Below are 18,641 nucleotides of genomic sequence, written 5' to 3'. Positions count from 1 at the left end.
TAAACATCCCACCTACCACGCAGCACATTTGTCAGGCCAGCGCCTGCATATAACTTACTCCGTCCTGCCTCGATCTCGCAAGTCACACTGTACTTTCGAAGTGTCTCTGCCGACGAAGAATAACTGCCATCATGGCGCCGCCACAAATTAAACAAGATCTCAACCGTTCGGGCTGGGAAACCACAGACTTCCCTTCCAGCTGCGAAAACTGCCTGCCCGACAATCCTTATGTTCAGATGCTGAAAGAGGACTATGGTGCTGAATGTAAAATTTGTACCCGACCATTCACTGGTAAGTAGTCTCCTCCCGAAATCATCCTGCCGTTCAAGCATCAGTTTTTGATAAAGCAATCTGACGATTTGCAGTCTTCCGCTGGAAAGCTGATCGAACCGCAAGAACGAAACGAACCAACATTTGCCTGACGTGCGCTCGACTGAAGAACTGCTGCCAGTGTTGCATGCTCGATCTCTCCTTTGGATTGCCCATAACTGTCCGAGATGCAGCCTTAAAACTTGTGGCCCCTGGTCCGACATCAAGCATCAATCGAGAATACTACGCACAGGAACACGAGAAAGAACTAGAGGAGGGGCGAGGTGCGGTCGAGGCATATGAAAAGACAGACGAAAAGGCGCGAGATCTATTGCGGAGACTCGCAAACAGTGAACCATACTACAAGAAGCAAAGACGACTAGAAGCGGAAGGAACATCAGAAAAGCCAGCTGAGCCAAAACCGGGATATGGACCAGGTCCCATTCGAACTTCTGACAATAGAAAGGCCGGAAATGCACAACGAGGCGCTCGGCCCGGCGCTGCTCGAGCAGTCCCAGGCAATGCACGACCTCCCCAGCCAGAAGACTATCTGCCCCCCGCCGACCCTAACATCACATCGCTATTCGTCACTGGGGTTGAGGACGACTTGCCGGAGCACGCCATTCGCACGTTCTTTGCCCCTTTCGGCCAAATCCGATCACTCGTCTGCTCACATCGAGCGCATTGTGCCTTTGTCAACTATGCAACCAGAGAAGGAGCCGAAGCTGCTGCTGCGCAGTGCAAGGGGAAAGCCTTCATTCAGGGATGTCCATTGCGTGTCCAATGGGGCAAACCCAAGCCGCTAGACAACACCGACCGGGAGCAAAGATTGGAATGGGCGAGGGAGGGTCGGCAAACAGCAGCTGCTGTGAAGGCGGCAGAATCTGGTGGTCGAGCCATTACTGGAAGGGAAGGCGTCCAAGCTATCGAAGGTCCCGCCGAGGAGGAGAGTACCGGTTTCTTAGTGGCACCTCCGCCTGGGCAGGGAGACGTAACTTATGCCAGTATGGAGGGTGACTGAACCGCAGTCTATGGACGAATGATGATGTTGTGCATTTCGAGCAAGGCGCTTGGGAATGATTTGGCCGGCCGTCGAAGCCACCACAGGGAGGGTATCATAGTGTCGAATAAAGAGCTTTAAGCTTGTCCGTTTCAGAGGCCTCCCACCTTCACTTTTCCTCCTTTGCCGAGCGGATTCTTGACCGTATCGTTGTCACCTCGCTCGATGTCTTCGTGTAGATTCAATTCTGTTCACAAGTCAGCCTTGCGCCTGCGCCCTGGTCAAGGTTCACGCCATACTGATTGAGTCTGAACCCTCCACCCGCTGCCCTTGCACAAGGTTATGTCGGAGTATTGAAGCTACACCCTCTGCATGCTGTATTCCTTTCTGCGCCTCTTCTGACTGAGGATCCAAGGAGTTTAAACTGTCAAATCCCGCTCGCGCCTGTGTTCGTGCCGCATGTAGGAGCTGAGTGTCGCCGTTGAATGCTATCCGCGTCGCCCGCAGCAAATGTCTATACCCAATCAGCTGAATGTCTGTGGAATCGCAAACCTGGGTGTGTCTCTCTCTACCTGTATGCCGCGAGAGCCATTATCTGTGAATTGTTTTGCGCAGAGTTTCTTGCCGAGAGGACAATAAAGCGCACTAAAATTCACAATATCTTCAAACAATAATGACTTGCGGATTTTCACTTGTGATTGTTGTTTTTCTCCTGATCATAACATGCAAATAAGTCTGGTTCGCAAGGCCCAGGCCAAAGGACCTCTGTATTTCATCACCCGGACTGCTCGGCCAACCTTCCCTTTGACAGCCAGCCCACTGTACGTTATGGAGGCGCTAGAAGAGGTGAGTTGATCTGCCGAAGTTGTGCCGTCAACCGGCCTTGCCCCAAAAAATTAATTCTCATCCCATTCATTTACAGTTTGCGAGGGAGCGTGGTTGGACCGTCGAACAGACTATCCGAGCTCTGATTGACGCCAATCCGGCCATTGCTGAGGACAATCTCGAAGAAGAAAACGAAACTGCAATTCCATCCCCTGCCGAGCAATACTACCTCGTCGAAGCATACCCTGCTGATATGGCCGACGTCGAAACCATCCCTCCTCCGCCTGCGGACTGGAAGGGAGACAGCGATGCGAATCCCAGCTTTCGTGCCCTCAGTACCCTGAGCCCACCTGTCAACCGCAAGATCGAACCCTACGGCGCGGCGTTCCTTGCCTACGTACGTCGAAAAAATACTGATTCCGCTTTCACAACGTTGTGACTGACTCTTGAATTTGTAGGCTCGCCGCAAGCGTCACGGTCGCACATTCTCCGAGGACGATAGGATCCAAGCCGCCGCAAAAGCCAAACGCGTTGAAGACGACGATGATGGTGAAATCAGCGAACCTGAAGATCCAATGATGCTTGCTCGAGATGCGAAGGATTGGAGGGTAAGACATTCTTACTTGCCTCACTTGACTTTCAATCCGCAAATGTTTCTCAAAAGTTCATGACTGACAATTCCTACAGGGTCAAGACCACTACGCCGTCCTCGGTCTGTCCAAGTACCGCTTCAAAGCAACCGACGAGCAAATCAAGAAAGCCCACCGCAAGAAGGTTCTCAAGCACCACCCTGACAAGAAGGCCGCGACTGGTCAAGAGGAAGGTGACAGCTTCTTCAAGTGTATCCAGAAAGCCCACGAGATCCTGACCGACCCCGTTCGCCGTCGCCAATTTGATTCCGTCGACGAGGCCGCCGACGTGGAACCCCCAAGCAAGAAAGAGGTGCAGAAGCCAAGTGCCTTCTACAAGAAATGGAACGCCGTCTTCGAAAGTGAAGCGCGGTTCAGCAACAAGCAGCCCGTCCCCAAGCTCGGCGATGACAACAGCACCAAAGAGGAGGTGGAAGAGTTCTACGATTTCTGGTACAACTTCGACTCGTGGCGCACATTTGAGTATCTCGATGAGGATGTCCCCGACGACAACGAAGGACGTGATCACAAGCGACACATTGAGAAGAAGAATGCCAACGCCCGCAAGAAGCGCAAGTCCGAGGACATTGCTAGGCTGAGAAAGTTGGTCGACGACTGTTTGGCCATGGACGAACGCATCAAGCGCTTCCGACAGCAGGCATCGGCTCAGAAGAACAAGAAAAAGATCGAGAAGGAACTTGCCGCAAAAAAGGAAGCCGAGGACAAAGCTAAAGCCAAGGCCGAGGCCGACCGTCTCCAGAAGGAAGAAGACGAGCGTCTCAAGGCCGAGAAAGAGGCGGGCAAGAAGGAGAAACAAAAAGCAAAGGATGCCGTCAAGAAGAACAAGCGTGTCGTCAAAGCCAGCGTCAAGGATGTCAACTACTTCGCGGCCACCCAACCCAGTTCCCAGGAAGTCGATGCTGTGCTGGACGATGTGGACAAGATCTTGGCCAATGTGGATCCCGATGAACTGGCGCAATTGGTCTCACAACTCAACATTGCCGGCAAGGATGGTGCGAAGGTCAAGGTTGCATTCTCAGAGACTACCGGTGCACTCGTTGGTGCTGGAAAGCTCAAGGAGAGCGATCTCAAGGTTTTCAAGTGAATCAAGTGAACGAGAACCTCGGAGAAGAGATGTTAACGTTGGTAATGACACAGTGGAGAATGCCTACAAGTCAGGGTTCTCAAAAGATTAGACAGTGAAGGTAGAAATCAAATTCTGCGAACGCAGAAGCCCAAGCAAATTGCCATCTCTTTGTACTCGTACTATGGTCTCATGAGTAATCGTGTAATGGAACTCCGGCAGCTGCCGATTGAATCGTGGAAGCAGCATCTAGGCCTCTTTTTTTGAACAGGACCCCCTCCTACCACATATGTTGTCCTAGACCTGGTCTTGAATAGGGAGTTCTACTATATACGTTGCCCTAGACCTGACTTTGAACAAGGAGTCCTCCTACCACCCAAATTGTCGTTGCTGCCGTTTGTCGTCGAACGACACCCTAGCACCAGAATATCCGATTTACTCATGAAACCGTGCTAGTAGTACTCCATATAGAATTCCCTTCACCAAGCATACTGTGGAAAAATCTCCGCCTCAGCCACCTGAAACTCCCTCATTATAGTCTCGACACGCCTCTGCGACCGCGGCTTGATTTCGCAGGGAAACGGCTTCGAACATATAACCAGACCTTCTTCGAAACCCGTCGCATAGTCCAGATCCGGCTCGATCGGGTCGCCCTTGTCGTCGACTTTCTTCTGAAAGGAGAACGCCCAAAGGAGCTCGGCCACGGCGATAAACATGTTCCGCTCAGCTAGATGGATGCCGGGGCATAATCTGCGGCCGGCGCCGTAATTATAATGATCTCGAGCTTCGTAGTCCGAGGAGACGGCATACTCATTGGCTAGCTGGTGACAATGAGCGTAACGATCTGGTTCGAACGTGGCGGGGTCGTCGAATCGCTTTTCGTCCTGATGGAGGCCCCAGACGTTAAGTAGGAGTATACTACCCTTGGGTAAGAGCATGCCTTCGAACCAGACGTCTAGACATTCAACTAGAGTTAGCCAGAGCGTCGGGCAGGAATGCGCAGACCACGCATGCAACAGGGGCTTGTGGCATCCCGCGCGGTGTGGAGGAGAATTGACCTTCTGAGAGTGCATGTGGCACGTCAACACCACCGACGGGCCTCCATCGCATCGTTTCTTTGACAATCTGCAAGACGTAGGGCAGTTTCTCACGATCGGACCACTTTGGAGACCTATCTTCTCCTATTGCTGCATCAATCTCCACTTGGGCTTGGGCCTGCGCTTTGGGAAAACATGTCATGGCTTTGATGAAGGACAATATGGCCGCCGCGGTGGTTTCGGAGCCTCCTTCCATGGCTACGCCGCCTAGAAATTCGAGCTGGTGTCTGGTCAGGTTGAGTTTTTCTTCTTCTTGCCGGTCCAGCACCTTGTCCATGACCGAGCGATTGCTGCCGGACTGTTCTCTTCTCTGGATGGTGGCCTGTAAGATATCGCCATATAACGAATCCAGACTACGGCCGACTTTGTTGGCTCGGGTGATCCAGTGCCCCAACCAGCGTTCGGGCACCCACTTCAGCAAAGGGAACAAATCGACCGGTGGCGTCGCACCGAGCTCCATGACTTTCTGAAAGTCATGCAAAACGTCGTAGAGTCGTGTCATGTGAGGGGTATCGTTATCAGGCGTACGTGTGCCGAACACTGGAGAGGTCAACTTAAGATATTTCCCACGCACCTAATGAGGGTCGTGGAAGGAAAACCGAAGGGCCGAAGTGGCTTGAGAACTTCGACTTACTTATGCTCATGATGACACTGTTGCTGAAGCGCTTGGGGTGGTCCATGAGACGATCCGGTGCTTCGACAAAGTTACGAAGCATTTGGGCGGCTTCCGCCTCTTGGAGTTCGACGTACTCTCTCTCGCAAGCCGCCGCCGTAAGTTCCTGCTGGATGAGCTTTCTCATGTCTCTCCACTTAGGACCGTAGTCCATGACAAGTAAGTGGTCGTCACTGCCGATGAGTTTCTGAGCGACGGTTGACATGGGACGGCCACTCGACACAGCGCTTCTTTTGTCCAGGATCTCGCGGACAAGGCGGCGGTCAGTCAGAACAATTGCAGTCCCAGGACCCAGTTTGAGGCTGTAGATGCCTCCGTACTGTTTTGCCCATTCCGTGAGCCTGTAATGTGCGCCCTTTGACGGGATTTGATGCGCGTTCCCGATCACGGGCAGTGTTGGAGGTCCTGGTGGTAAGTGACGTGCTCTCCTGCCAACGAAGAGCAGACCATAAATGAGCAAAGCAGCGAGAGCCACGCCCAATGTCAAGGTGAATCTGTAGAGCGACATAAGGTGATCACCGGCATTGAGCTGTTGAAATCCATTTGTCGTCTGCTGTCTCAGCGGCCACAGCAACTCTCTTTGTATATACTCACATACTATAAGTGGGCGGAGCCTGGGCGTCATCCATCACCGGGCCCACTCAATACGAGGGTAAGGCGGCCGTAGCATGCTGCTGAGGATGAGAAAGAGTACATTTCACGGTGAGCACAAGGATCCGACATACTTGTCCTGTTTGCCAACCACGGGAATTACGTGTGACAACATAAGATCGCCGAGTTTCCCGGGACAGCTATAGTCGAGACTCGAGATTAGCCGTCTTTATCGGAGTCCCGAGCATTCACGAAAGGCATGCCACTGATGAGAGCCTTGGTATAGTAAAACAATCGACGAACGACGTTGGGCCGCTCTAGGACTGCCAAATGATGCTGTATTCTTCCTGTGGCCGGCGAACGGTCAGCAGCACGATTATACCACATGCGGGTGACGTTGACCGGATCTTGCGGCAATTCCAAATCCAGGGAGGGTCCATAGCTCGTATAGTAGCAGTTGCGTGGCGCATTAGTCGCCTTATGTGCGATGAATGGAGAGATCAGAGTACTCAAGTGAGTGTAAAACGCTGGGAAAGCGCCAAGCACAGTCCTGTCAATCGTCGCGGCAGCTTCTCTCAGCCACCGCATACCTAGCGACCTAGGTAGACATCTTCATGAGATATATGTAAACGCCTTCGCTCCAGGCGTAATGCTGATTTGCCAGACTCGTTTTCCTTCGTCTATGATCAGCAAGAATAGGTATATGAGAATATGTCCAAACCCCACTCTAGCCACCAAACAAGTAAGGGGTATCGCGGAAAAAACATTCAATGAAGTCTCCAGAAAAATCATCGACTCCGGTCGTTTTACAGGCCGCCCAGAGCGTCGTCTGGTCCCACGAAGCCTGTCAAATACCGGTCTTGTCGGCACATTCAACCCCTAAATGCTTAGGGGCTGAACCCGTTGGTCACCGCTCTGTCGAACTTCTTCAACCTGGCGCCAACAAGCATTTTCAAGACGTTGCCATCTGCAGGCTCCATATCCACGATGTCCCTATTGACTCGTCAGTTCCACTGCACAGATAGGGCACATTGTTGTCCTCGGGACAGCCAAGTGACTTACATCTCGAGGCCCAAGTCATCATCAAGCCACTCGAGTTTCTTTCGAGCCTGCTGGTTGTCGCCAAAGAAGATGAATTGAATCCCAACTTGGGCCGAACTTTGATGATGGTGTATCAACGTAGCAACGAGTCTTTTGATAGGAGCCTCAGCGTCGGACGTGGATTCCCAAATACCGTCGGTAAGGACATAGACATTCAAAGGCTTCAGCGGTTTGTCGCTACGAAAATGAAAAAGGCTCTTGCGGTGTCGGCCCTCGATCTTGTAGATATAGTCAGTCACCAAATCTTCAAGACAGGATCCAATATCGGAAGTGCCCCCGGCTGGATGGCCAGCGACTCTTGTCATCAGTGGCGTGACATTCCTGGAATTCAAACGCTCCTTGGAAGAGGCAAAGTACACATCCAATCCATCGTCATCATATGGCTTCAGGAAAGAGGCACAAATGCGCGTCACCATCTGGACTTCAACTGAGTGCTTTTGCATGGAGGCGGCGTCGTCGATAAGGAGAACCTTCATGAACGCAACTGTCAGTCATTGCAGTACAATGGATCGTCTAGTCGACTCACATGGTCCCTCTTAGCAAGAGCATGTAGGCATCTCTTGGCTTCTCTGGGTACTAGGTCTCCCCTTCCGTCCTTCTTAGACAGGATGTAGAACAATGCTTGGCTAGTTGTCATAGTTGGTATTTGCTCATTATTGTCGCTATTGTAGGAGGGTTTTGTTGTCATTGATGCGGGTGGGGACGAAGGGCCAGCGATCGAGCCTTCGCGGCGGCCATGGCTAGCTTGCCTTGAATGCGAGTGGTTTTCGTCTGGTGGATCGTCGCAGAGCGTTCGTAACGAAGCCGTGTTCTTGCCCAGCAATGCTCTGCGTGATTCGTTCAGTCTTATGTCGTCCTTTGAAGCGTCCGAACGTACTTTTGCTGCGTCCAGAGTCGACAGGGGGTCCGATTTGTCGACATAGCTACTCAGAGACAGAGCGGGAGCTGAAACAACCTCCGTACGATTTGGCTGACTTGGTCTTCGGCGGAGGGCTCTATCCGACTTCAGATCCCAGGATTGCGTGGTGGAACTCCGTGATAATTTCAGTGATTGCTGAGGTTGTTGAAGCTCTTTGTCGGCCTGCTCAACAATCTTGTGCGCCTTGTAGCATAGCTGTGAGGCCGTCGGCCGGCCATCGGCTTCATACAACATTTCTTCCACCATTTTCTTGATGACCGGCCTCATCATGAAGTCGTCAATCCGGACATGTTTGAAGAGGTCCTCGTGGGTATCTTTGACTATTTTCAAGACCTTCTGGGTGTCATGAAAGCAGCCTGGATCTTGGTGGGAAGGCATCACACTCGCAATGAATTGTCGTCGAGAATCCCTGTATTGGTGAAGACCCTTTTTACCATGGGCTATCCATTGCGCAACTTCGCTAAACACACAACCAAGAGACCAAATATCAACCGCTTGGCCAATGTTGCGCGTCATCCCGTGTTCAGATTCGTCTCCGCGATAGCACTCAGGTGCCCCTTCTACCGTCAGAGTCAACCACGAATATGGGCTTGCTCTCACTCACCGTACGCCCTTGTACCTCCTGCATCTTTATCCGAGATACTTGCTTCATGGCCTCCCTGTCTCCTAGCCTTGATTCTGCGAAAATGCGCCAGGCCTAGGTCCGCAAGCTTGAACTCGACGTCTCCGTCGACCGAGCGGCGGGCTACCAGGATATTGTCAGGCTTGATATCCTGATGCCAGCTGCCAAGATAGTCAGCAAGATTTGTGGACGAAGTTGCGGGGACGCACCCATTAAAGATAGGCGCAGGCGCAGCCTCAGGCGTCTCCGGAGGCGGAATGGTGTGGATACTGCGGACTGCTTTTACAATTTCAAACATCGACTTCCACAGTTTGATAGTATCTTCACCAGTAGATGGTGGTTCAGCTGTATTGAAGTAGTTCTCAAGCGAGCCGCAATCAGCGTATTCGAGGAGGATGTTCCAGGTGTCACCATGCGTGAAGCTTCCATAAAATCCAATGAAGTGCTTGCCATGGGCGCGCGAGCCCCTCAAATGATAGAAGGCTTCGCTTTCAGCTCTGTAGAGCGCTTCGGCGGCATATCGCTTGGAGCGGAACGTTTTCAAGACATAGGTGTTGCGTGGCTGAGATCAATATCAGTATGTGCCACGCATATTCAGGTGACTATGTATACCCTTTCAGACGTGCTAGGCCTGTCCAAATCCTCTGGCGACGACTGAAGCTTGTCATAGTCAGCGTGTAGTGTGACCTTGAACAGGTCCGCCGTGCCGCCCTCTTCGAGGCTCTCCTTGCTCAGGATCGGTAAAATACACGATTCTGATATGCGAATGTCGTCTTCCCCTTCTACGAAAGTGTGAGCACAAAACCGCCATTGATGCTTGCAGAAGTCGCTGAAGAAGTTGTCGTCGTTAGGCAAGGACAGAAAGGCACGAGGTCTGGTCAGGAAAGGCAGTTGGTGGTCGGATAACTCCCTGTACCGTAGAAATTCTCCGATGTATCTTCCCCTTCCGATTTTCACGAGTATGGCAAAGACAGAGATGCATTTTGTGAGGATCGATTTGGGTGAAACGTTGGCAGGGGGTTCCTCGGGTTCAAACAAGGCTTTGAGAAGGTCTCGAAGTCGGTTTCTCTGGCTAAGATAGTGCTTCAGATCGTTCTGGGGCATGAAAGGAATCCCGTTGCCGTATGCATCGATTCCTTGAACCGAGTTATCGTCGATCCATCGAATAAGACCTATGATTTCAGCCTTATGGGTGGGTTGTTCATCTCGTAATGCAGCCATCGCACCACTGGTAAGACAGAAAGTCGCATATGGGGTACAGAGACAACATCAAGAGGAGAGAATGTCAGAAGACTGGATGGGTGAAGGAGAGGCATGAAGAGGACAGGATGGCTTGGAGCCACTGTCATCGAGTGCGACTGCGCGCAGTTTATCATTGCTGGGAGGCTGCATGAACTGGGTGCATTTGGCGTCGAATTGACGAGCCTGCACCAGCCATCCCTGCAGACTTTGCCGAACGACCCTGCGTCTCTGTACAATGATAACGAAGAGTTGTCATCACGCCAGACCGTTTCGGGGCAGACCTACCACGAGGTGTGACAACCATACAGGTTCGGACGTGTTTTCAGCCTCACCGGTCGTGGGTGGAGAGAAACGAAGAATGAGATGGTTTTCCCGACTGGGGCTGCTGCACAATGTCATTGGCTCCCTGGAAGGAAAGTCTGCCTCAGGCACTGCCTCGATCGCGGCAGTGACACTTGCCGATTGACTACATCCACAATATGCTGGGCTTGACGATGGCAACTGCGTTCAAGGCCTCCACCAACGATGCAGACTAGGTTCTGAGACAGAGGGTAGTCTTCTCGTCATTGGGGCGATGGCTTCCTGAGTACCACGGCTATTGTAAGATAATGTATAGGCGTCTACCACAACATCAAGTGACAACGGAATGCTCGTATACATCTTATACATCTGTAGTCCGTCTTCAACACCCAGGGTTTTGGAAGAGCTCCTAGACGCGCAGTGACCCTAGGGCTGAATCCCCTCTTAGGTGCAATTGACTCCCCAATCTTTGGAACCGCGCCCTGTTGTTAACGTACCAGTACACAGCATACCAGGCGACAAAAGTAAGGAACATCATCGGCAAGGATATTGCCAGGAACAGTTTCAATGCCGCCATGGAAAACATCTCCTTCGAGTGATCAAACCGAACGATATCTGTGCTCATGAGGGTCTGTAAATCTGCCGTAAGTACACTGAAGCAAGACCCTCTTCGAGGTCTTTGACTCACGGAAATGAATGTCCCAGGCAGGAAGAACAAGGTCACCAGTGTGATGATTCGCATAGAAACAGTCTCTTGCTTCGTTTTAACTGCAAGCTCACGCATTTCAACGGTCATAGATTCCATGTGCTCGGTGGATGTATGACACTGCTTCGAGATCATCTTTATGGCTTCGGTGCTCCTCCACTCCATAATCTGGCCAAGCTGTAGAAGATTAGATGTGATTTTTGGGGGGGACACCAGCGTCAGAATGGCTTACCAGGGTTTTACGATTTGCTAACAGTGTGGCAAGCGTTTTCGCTCGCGTGACTTGCAGATTGAGATCGAACTCGATATTTCCGAGACGGCCGTTGAAGCGAGCAAGACTGCCTTTACACTCCCGCGACAGTCCTGTCGGCCACTCGGGGAGTTCTTGTAGACTTGCATAGAATGTGCGGAGCTGTTCCAGAACTTTGATTATGGTAGTTTGGACAAGTATGGCTTCATTGATCTTGTCCTCGATGAATTGCAAGCGTTGTATGTCTTTGAGCGAAAAGCTGTGCTCTTCGCCATCTTCTTCTTCCTCGGCGTCCTTTTCTGTTATCGCTTCAGCCGCGCCACTTTGAAGTGTTCCGGTTGGAGAGACAGTTGATCCGCTCATATCACTGTCGCTCCCTTTCGATGGCCGTGAATTTCGGCGAATCGATCCCCATGTGCTGATTCGGCTAAGAGTCTTGAAGAACGGGAACGTGCCTAATCTGGCTACGGGAGCGATCATTGACATGGCTCTCTGCGCGGCTCCAAGGCATGACGGGGCCGTTATATTGCTGAAGGTCGTTGTGCCAGTGATGTCCTGGACCTCTTGCTCCAAGAAGTTGACGTACCATCTCCAGTGCTCCGCAGCCCATTCACAAAATACAAGGTGGGATGTCAACGATGAGGCCAAAGACTCGTCAACATCCTGATACGAATTCATGTCTGGCAAGCCGGCAGATCGTGTAGCTGACATTATGCGGTCCTTGATCAAGTTGTCGGCTTTCAAGACCACCCAGGCTGATTGACCAGTCTTAACATCGAAGGTGTGAGCGATGGCCAATTGCTTGATGGACCACGGCGAGCCTGGGATCGAAGTGCTAGGCTCGACCGCGCGTAGACTGTAGCAGATTTCCAGGACCTGTCCCGACCTGCCCAGCTCAGGCACTGCCAAAGCGATATTTCTCGTAGACAGTCGTGCCTCGCTCCTGAAACCACAATATTGAAAATCATCTGCAGCGTTGCGACCGAATGAAGCCATCAAGTCAACAAATGGTGGCATAATCTGATGATATGTCAATGTGTCGTTCATCATTTGGCTTGTGATATTGAGCCGCTCCTGGGAAGACCCGTTGTGTGCATTGATAAATATAAACCGACACTGTGGGTGAGGCTGGCTTCGCGGGTCCTGTGTGTCAAAATGGGATTCCAACTGGATAAGATTTCGTGCGGTTTCCTGCCGAAAACGGCCATCCAGCTGACACTGCCACAGATTGATGCAAGCGCGCTCCTCCACACCAAATAGCTTAGGTTGCAACTTTCGAAACAGACTTGCATATGAGTCCAGTACATATGTACACTCATTGGGACGTGCTATGCTGTGTGGATACTGTTTTGCACGGCTTTGGAGGAGAGGGTCCATGTCGGTAGAGGTTACTGCGTATGACATTCGTTGGCTGAAACAAAAGGTCTGCGCCAAAAAGGATATGAGTGTACCTAACGCGAGGTATAAGTGGAGGAATGTGTGAAAGGATTCTGGAGGGGGAAATCGCAGCACAAATGTCGGTGAAGCTGCCAATATATCTCGAAATTGAATGCGTGCATTCAGAAGAAATGTGCAACTGCGGCATCGGCTGTGTTAGAGCTCGGGCGATGCTGAGGCATGCACAGTCCTTTCTGCTTCCAAGGTTAAATGATGGGAGGACAGGCGCGCCAAAGGCAAATATTCGAGCTGGAGTGATAGGCGTTCGTGCAAGATGGCGATGTGGTATGCAAATCCAATAGAGAATGTGATCCGGCTAGGCCCGAAGGTCGTCAATATCCTCTCTCTCAGCCTGTGGCGCAGCTTGTGTCAGGAACCCAACTATTGGGGATCCGCAGAACAGGTGGTTACATACCCGAGTGAGTGGACGTGAGTAGTCAAAATGATATTTGTCGTTCACGAGCTGTATCGAGAGTCAATATGGTAATCACAGCGTATTCCTAAGGGATCCTGGGGCATTTCTTACCGTCACTTTGTAGTCTTTGGTGGCTCCAAAGTTCTTGCGGAGCCACGCAGTCAACTGTGATGCGGTGAGACGATACGCTCGTACTGACTGCCACGCCATTGAGTAACTTTGAAGCTCATCGAGTCTGTGTTGTTTTGAGGGAGAGGCGGACTGCAAGGCAGATTTCGTGTGGAGGAGGGGTTTTGGTTTCGACTGAGCACATGCTCGCTGCGGATTCAGCCGCACGCGGAGGGTGAACCTGCTTTGCCTTGGAAGAACTGCCAGCTTAGCCTCCACCAAGAACCCCTGGTTCCTGGCCAGAAGACCATTGGATACGAGCAGTTCTTCAGCTGCAATGGACGCGAACCCCGCATCTTGCCTCCACTGTATTGCGAAAGAACAAGATAATGCCTGTGATTGTCAGGCAAGACCTAGGGAAGATGGCGTGGATGGTGTGACATGCAGGCACACGGAACGGGTCACTGCGGCAGCAAAGGAGAGCTCTGAGAAGAGACCTCGTGCGCGGATTGGTGCTTGTCTCGCCTGAATCTCTCTGGGAATGATCTCTGCAATCTTGAGAGGCGAAGATCTTCATATGAGCTGAGCTGCTCGTCAATTCATCTCGAGAGCCCAGTTGAAGCCTGCCTAGAGGCGTGATGGAAGTCGAGTTTGAATGAAAGAGGTGCTTTTAATGTTGGGACTAAGTTCGCCGTGCTTAGCATAGGCGCCCCTTAGTGCCGGAAGGAGGCCCCCCTCCCCTAGGGTAGGGTCGAGCCAGGCGGAAGCTCCCGAAGTACCGAAGGCTAGTGAGGCCTAATTGGCATGATGCCTGGTGATGCCTGGTGAACCCCCTGGGGTGCCCAGTGGTACCCATGATGCCACCCATGTGCACGCAAGTTCCCGAGGCGAAACAAGAAAGTGCTCCTCTTCTTGTAATCGTTGCGATGTCCGCCAATTTGGGCGGAGCCAGGTCTCCTTCTTACGGGTTCGCCATGTTTAGCCACATCTGGTGCACATGCAATAGGCTGGGGCTTTAATATACCAAAAGAGGCCTTGTGATGGCAGTGAGCGACAGCAAAGGGGTTGCAAGCCGTGACATTACACACCAGGACAGAACGCGCACACAAGCATTTGTCTTATTCAGTCGTCGGCGAGATCATACCTCAACTCCGCCACATCCCCGCCCGTTCCTTGCGTAGGTGGCCCTGGTACAGATTGCGGCTTGAGCTCTGGCAGGCATACATGGGCAGATTCAGGGCAAGGACTCCCTGTCATGTCCGCCATCACCGTCACTCTTCCAAATACCATGAACACAATGCTTCTATGAGCAATGAGCATCTCAAAGTCGCCATACCCAAGCAGAAGCCGACTGGACCGAACCACTTGATTGCTCCTCTTCCAATGCAATACCATTCACTGGTCACAAGGCTGCAAGAGTGCTCACAATGGAGCTATCGGCGCGGCATGAGCTTCTTCACAGTCTGTGCCTTCGGCACCATGGGTAATGATTTGCTTCGCACCTGCAAGTTACTGTCGAAAGGAACAAGAATCACAAATGCTGAGACTCAACCCGGAGGTACACCGCAACAGCTCCGGTGAGGGTTCTTGCGTCTGGCGACACTATAAGAGGCTGAAAGAGCCATTACTAGTTAATATTCGATATGTTCGTTCGCTTACCACTTACCACTCGGTCGGCAGAAAATCCGACTAAGCATGGCCCATTCAGTCCGAGGCTCGCTCACTTTGACCATCCTTTCCTGTCTGCTCCTTGTGGCGGCGTCACCCACTCTCTGGCATGTGGCTCGTCAAGAACCTGTGCCTGTTATTATACGTGTGTACATTATGGTGTTATGGCCTTCTGTCGTAGACGCTGACAATCATCAGCTGCAGGGTTCGCTGGCGGTCCCGGAGTGGCCGTCATCGGCATCTGCTTGAAACTCATCATCTCGACAATCATCGATGGTGATCACGATAACGAGTCCGCCTTCACCCAGAGTACCGCTGCGCAGCTCCGAAAAAACTATCCTGACAAGAATGTCATGGTCGTTCACGGCAACCACGACGCATCGGGCTTGGTCAACAGCGTCCATAACCACGTGGAACTTCCCGTCCAAGTTCCAAACACCAAAGGCTACGAGACATACGTCTTCGACTACGGAGACTTTAACATGATGGGCGATGGTGGTTTCATAAACTGGTGCTTCATGGGCAATTTCGACCGGACTGGAGCCGGCCGTGTCTCATTCCACCCGATCCAGAGTGAGTGAACAATATCAACCATGGGGCTTGCCGATCCACGAATTGACCATCCCGCGCCCATCCTTCTCCACTGTGACTGATGTTCTCTGCCACAAGGTCCTCCAGCCGTCATTCCTGGAGACGTGATTCCCCAGCCTCTACCCGGCCCCGGTCAACCTCCTCCGCCGGCGCCGCCCCAAGCGATTGTTCCCCCGGCGCCACAACGACACAATCTAGACGGAATCTATCTTGTCAACTGCCAAAGTGGTGATCAACTGTCCAGTGGCGTTGCCTACTATCGCAGTCTCCGAGATGGTGGCAACTGGGGACAGCAGCCTGATGACTACGTTGATGTCACTCACGGCTCGTATACGAATTGGAAGACTCCCGGCTCAGGTACGTTTCCTAGTGCACCTTGCTGGTGCTGCTGCGCAAGAACACTGTCTAACGTGTGCCCCCGTCTCAGTGGTATTCCCGAGTACGAACACCAAATTCTCCTGGTCGGTGTTTGGTAATGGTCAAGAACTGCCGGACTATGCGGCGGCTGGAATGGCGGATAATACGTACGTCCATTTCTGGATCTACAAGGACAAACCCGGTGCGACTCTTTACACAGTAGATGGATGGGACTGCAAGTCGGTATACTGGGGCTTTTGAGCTCAGGACTTGACATCGGGTTACATCTGCCGGCTTCAGCATCGAACTTTATCAGGTGGCGACCAGCCAAGCAGTTCACTAGGTTGGGAAGTTGTGACATGTATTTTGCAGCCGCCACACTACATACAGTAGAGGGGCAGACCGGGAACACGATAATTTGCTTTGTTCAATCGTCGCCGAGATCATACCTAAACTCCAATACATCGCCGTCTGTTCCTTGCGCAGCCATATCCTGCCCCTTTCCTCCCACGAGTCGACCATTAGTCCCGCTACCAAGCGTGTCGGCATCTTCAATCGACGTAACAAACGTCGATGATGCCCCTGAGCTCGAAGCCGATGCTGGTGCAAGCCACCAAGTTCCCGATGAAGCTGCAGAAACGGACCGACCCTGACCTTGGATTTGGTCTACACCGGACCCTGTGGAATTCAACTTGCTGAGTCGCGGCTTATTTCTTCGGCCGTCGACCGAACGAGACCCTGACTCGGCAAGCATATCATGTTCGGTTGTCAGCAGGTTGCTAAAAGTAACCACCGAAGACGGCGAGGGTGATGTGAGGGAGGATGTTGTTGTTCCAAGCGTGCTGCGAGATATCAGGATCGGGTGTTGTGAAGCCGTGGAGAGTGTTGCATCTGCATGCCGTGGGCGTCTGATCGACTCTTCGGCGTTTGGTCGTAGTGGACGCGACCACTGCTTGAACTTCTTCCAGGGTGTCTGGCCTGGTGCCGGCGTTTGCGCAAGTGAATGGGCATGAAATGTACCTTCCTCTGCTTTCGTGTCCGACCGCTGTAGAAAATGCGCATCACACGCAGTGCCCACACCTTGGGCACCGCCGGTGACATATCTGCGACGTCGCTTGATCATACTGCGGATTTCATTCTCACTCATCCCTGGATGGACAGCGTCATGTCCTAGATACGTCTTCAACGCTTCCACGAGCTCCCAACTCGATCGATATATCCCTCTGCTCCCAGCATCAAACCGCCTTCCGGCTCCATGGCCGTCCAAGCGTGGTGAATGAAGATCAACAGACAACCACAAAACATATGTCCCTACGGCCCAAATAGCCAGCAGCAATGCCGTTGTGAACAGCAGCAAAAATGAGAAACCCCAATTGTGCGAATGCGTGTATTGACAGGTCGCGTGATCCAGAACATAGTCGAACGAATACGTTTGATTGTCGTAAATCCAGAATGTGGATTCAGACACTTTACCGACCGACTTCAGAGTGCTTGGTGATTGGGTGGAGAAGTCGTCAAGATAGTTTGAGAGAGATAACAACGACGACGGCGTATATGATGTTGTGATGTTCAGTGTCGGAGAGGTCAGGTTATGTTGTATTCCATTCCATACAAATGTGCTGGGCGAATGTCGAGATGCTTCGAGGCCATAGAGACCGACATCTGCACTTGAGTCAGCTAAGTCAGGACGTCCTAGCACATCGGATGCTTACACTGAACTGTGCGCCAGAACATGGTACAGTTGAACGGGACGTATTCGAAGGGATCTTCGTCGTCGTCGGTATCGACATCTCTAGAAGGATAGGTACCAGCACCTTTGGTAACCCCGTCGGTGTCATCGTCCTTGGAGCCTATCCCTTGCCACACGCAAGCATTACCAACAGTAACAGTAACAGGTTCGGGCTCGCCAATCCGCCAGGCATCGTTGATGGCGAAGTGGACAACCTCGTAGTCCGCGTAGTCGACCAGATGACCAGCATAGTCTGGCATGACCGCTTCGCTATTGCTGCTGTATCCTGACATGGCAGTCGCCAAAGACGAAAAGCTGATAACGAACAATGAGCTGAAGATGATCCAGATCATTGTCAGCCTTGTGCGCCAGCCTCGATTCGTCAGTAAGTCCCCTGCTAGTCTCCCCGTTCTTACCAGTGTTGGAGGGACAAAAGCCAAAGCTTCAAATGTACCATAAGATACCGAACTTTCGCGCGTGGTGGCAGTCAAATATTGAGAGGAGACCTCGAACGTGACCCAGGCTAGAAGAGCTTGGCCTGCCCGCCCGACGCCGATATCCCAGACAATATCAATGAGTTTAGCTGTGGAGAATTCCATCGTGCCCCAGGTGACATTAATGTAGAACAAACCAGAATGGTCCCATAAGCTGATGGATGGTCTTTCGTAAGGTGTAAAGTCGCTGTTGTAGTTGCAGTGGCCGAAGGTATTCCTCCAGTATTCCGCCCTGAAGCCGTACCAGCTGGGTACTTTGAGCACAAGGGCAAATGCAACAACTGGTAGTGAGAAGGCGAGGATAAGAAGGGCATGCCTCAATACTAAACCGATGACAGAGCCTGATAAGGTCGGATGATAGCGAACGGATTCATCCATCTGCTGGTCCTTCGCATGCCCAGGAGAGGCCGAGATCGACGATAGGGAGCCGCCTTGCGACCAACGAAACCTCCACCTCTTGGATTCGCTCCACGATGCTGGACCCGTATAAATCG

At 52.0% G+C, this 18,641-nt stretch overlaps 8 protein-coding genes across 8 annotated transcripts; 3 read left to right on the top strand and 5 right to left on the bottom strand.

The window, feature by feature from the left end:
- Nucleotides 1-19: 19 nt before the first annotated feature.
- Nucleotides 20-1,455, top strand: PV05_01264 (pre-mRNA-splicing factor slt11). Its single transcript, XM_013466233.1, has 2 exons — nucleotides 20-291; nucleotides 366-1,455. The coding sequence occupies exons 1-2, from the start codon at nucleotides 132-134 to the stop codon at nucleotides 1,328-1,330; spliced, it is 1,125 nt and encodes a 374-aa protein (XP_013321687.1). The 5' UTR covers nucleotides 20-131; the 3' UTR covers nucleotides 1,331-1,455.
- Nucleotides 731-2,024, bottom strand: PV05_01263 (uncharacterized protein). The gene is made up of 3 exons (XM_013466232.1): nucleotides 1,882-2,024; nucleotides 1,609-1,823; nucleotides 731-1,556 (listed from the first exon to the last, which is right to left on the bottom strand). Exons 1-3 carry the CDS (start codon nucleotides 1,899-1,901, stop codon nucleotides 1,462-1,464), a joined length of 330 nt encoding a protein of 109 aa, XP_013321686.1. The 5' UTR covers nucleotides 1,902-2,024; the 3' UTR covers nucleotides 731-1,461.
- An 8-nt stretch (nucleotides 2,025-2,032) lies between these two features.
- PV05_01262 (uncharacterized protein) lies at nucleotides 2,033-4,021 on the top strand (the record flags this gene model as incomplete). Its single annotated transcript, XM_013466231.1, has 4 exons — nucleotides 2,033-2,155; nucleotides 2,232-2,531; nucleotides 2,593-2,742; nucleotides 2,822-4,021. 4 exons carry the CDS (start codon nucleotides 2,033-2,035, stop codon nucleotides 3,866-3,868), a joined length of 1,620 nt encoding a protein of 539 aa, XP_013321685.1. The 3' UTR covers nucleotides 3,869-4,021.
- Nucleotides 4,022-4,098: 77 nt separating this feature from the next.
- On the bottom strand, nucleotides 4,099-6,684 carry PV05_01261 (uncharacterized protein). Its single transcript, XM_013466230.1, has 4 exons — nucleotides 6,343-6,684; nucleotides 5,579-6,288; nucleotides 4,906-5,484; nucleotides 4,099-4,802 (listed from the first exon to the last, which is right to left on the bottom strand). The coding sequence occupies exons 2-4, from the start codon at nucleotides 6,240-6,242 to the stop codon at nucleotides 4,327-4,329; spliced, it is 1,719 nt and encodes a 572-aa protein (XP_013321684.1). The 5' UTR covers nucleotides 6,243-6,288; nucleotides 6,343-6,684; the 3' UTR covers nucleotides 4,099-4,326.
- A 411-nt stretch (nucleotides 6,685-7,095) lies between these two features.
- On the bottom strand, nucleotides 7,096-10,071 carry PV05_01260 (uncharacterized protein; the record flags this gene model as incomplete). The annotated part of the gene is made up of 6 exons (XM_013466229.1): nucleotides 7,096-7,201; nucleotides 7,271-7,779; nucleotides 7,836-8,785; nucleotides 8,833-9,011; nucleotides 9,060-9,412; nucleotides 9,463-10,071. The coding sequence occupies 6 exons, from the start codon at nucleotides 10,069-10,071 to the stop codon at nucleotides 7,096-7,098; spliced, it is 2,706 nt and encodes a 901-aa protein (XP_013321683.1).
- Nucleotides 10,072-10,801: 730 nt separating this feature from the next.
- On the bottom strand, nucleotides 10,802-12,365 carry PV05_01259 (uncharacterized protein; the record flags this gene model as incomplete). The annotated part of the gene is made up of 3 exons (XM_013466228.1): nucleotides 10,802-11,023; nucleotides 11,081-11,275; nucleotides 11,331-12,365. 3 exons carry the CDS (start codon nucleotides 12,363-12,365, stop codon nucleotides 10,802-10,804), a joined length of 1,452 nt encoding a protein of 483 aa, XP_013321682.1.
- A 2,638-nt stretch (nucleotides 12,366-15,003) lies between these two features.
- On the top strand, nucleotides 15,004-16,241 carry PV05_01258 (uncharacterized protein; the record flags this gene model as incomplete). The annotated part of the gene is made up of 4 exons (XM_013466227.1): nucleotides 15,004-15,121; nucleotides 15,175-15,549; nucleotides 15,646-15,924; nucleotides 15,995-16,241. The coding sequence occupies 4 exons, from the start codon at nucleotides 15,004-15,006 to the stop codon at nucleotides 16,183-16,185; spliced, it is 963 nt and encodes a 320-aa protein (XP_013321681.1). The 3' UTR covers nucleotides 16,186-16,241.
- Nucleotides 16,242-16,326: 85 nt separating this feature from the next.
- PV05_01257 (uncharacterized protein) lies at nucleotides 16,327-18,008 on the bottom strand (the record flags this gene model as incomplete). Its single annotated transcript, XM_013466226.1, has 2 exons — nucleotides 16,327-17,586; nucleotides 17,637-18,008. Coding segments are annotated over 2 exons (1,607 nt in total), but the record flags the coding sequence as incomplete, so codon positions are not given.
- Between the last annotated feature and the right edge of the window lie 633 nt (nucleotides 18,009-18,641).

This window comes from Exophiala xenobiotica (genome assembly GCF_000835505.1).
Source record: "Exophiala xenobiotica strain CBS 118157 unplaced genomic scaffold supercont1.1, whole genome shotgun sequence".
Lineage (NCBI taxonomy): Eukaryota > Fungi > Ascomycota > Eurotiomycetes > Chaetothyriales > Herpotrichiellaceae > Exophiala > Exophiala xenobiotica.
Note: the sequence above shows the minus strand (reverse complement) of the source record. Positions and strands in the feature narration are given on the sequence as shown.

What these genes read in the sequence shown, in the direction of transcription:
- PV05_01264 (XM_013466233.1), top strand. Translation starts at nt 132, where the DNA reads ATGGCGCCGCCACAAATTAAACAAGATCTCAACCGTTCGGGCTGGGAA. An exon ending in TTGTACCCGACCATTCACTG is followed by an intron (nt 292 to 365) that starts GTAAGTAGTCTC and finishes GACGATTTGCAG; the next exon opens with TCTTCCGCTGGAAAGCTGAT.
- PV05_01263 (XM_013466232.1), bottom strand. Translation starts at nt 1,901, where the DNA reads ATGGCTCTCGCGGCATACAG. An exon ending in ATGGCTCTCGCGGCATACAG is followed by an intron (nt 1,824 to 1,881) that starts GTAGAGAGAGAC and finishes GATTGGGTATAG; the next exon opens with ACATTTGCTGCGGGCGACGC. An exon ending in GGAGGGTTCAGACTCAATCA is followed by an intron (nt 1,557 to 1,608) that starts GTATGGCGTGAA and finishes ACTTGTGAACAG; the next exon opens with AATTGAATCTACACGAAGAC.
- PV05_01261 (XM_013466230.1), bottom strand. Translation starts at nt 6,242, where the DNA reads ATGACGCCCAGGCTCCGCCCACTTATAGTATGTGAGTATATACAAAGA. An exon ending in CAGTGTCATCATGAGCATAA is followed by an intron (nt 5,485 to 5,578) that starts GTAAGTCGAAGT and finishes TGACCTCTCCAG; the next exon opens with TGTTCGGCACACGTACGCCT. An exon ending in GCCACATGCACTCTCAGAAG is followed by an intron (nt 4,803 to 4,905) that starts GTCAATTCTCCT and finishes TTGAATGTCTAG; the next exon opens with ACGTCTGGTTCGAAGGCATG.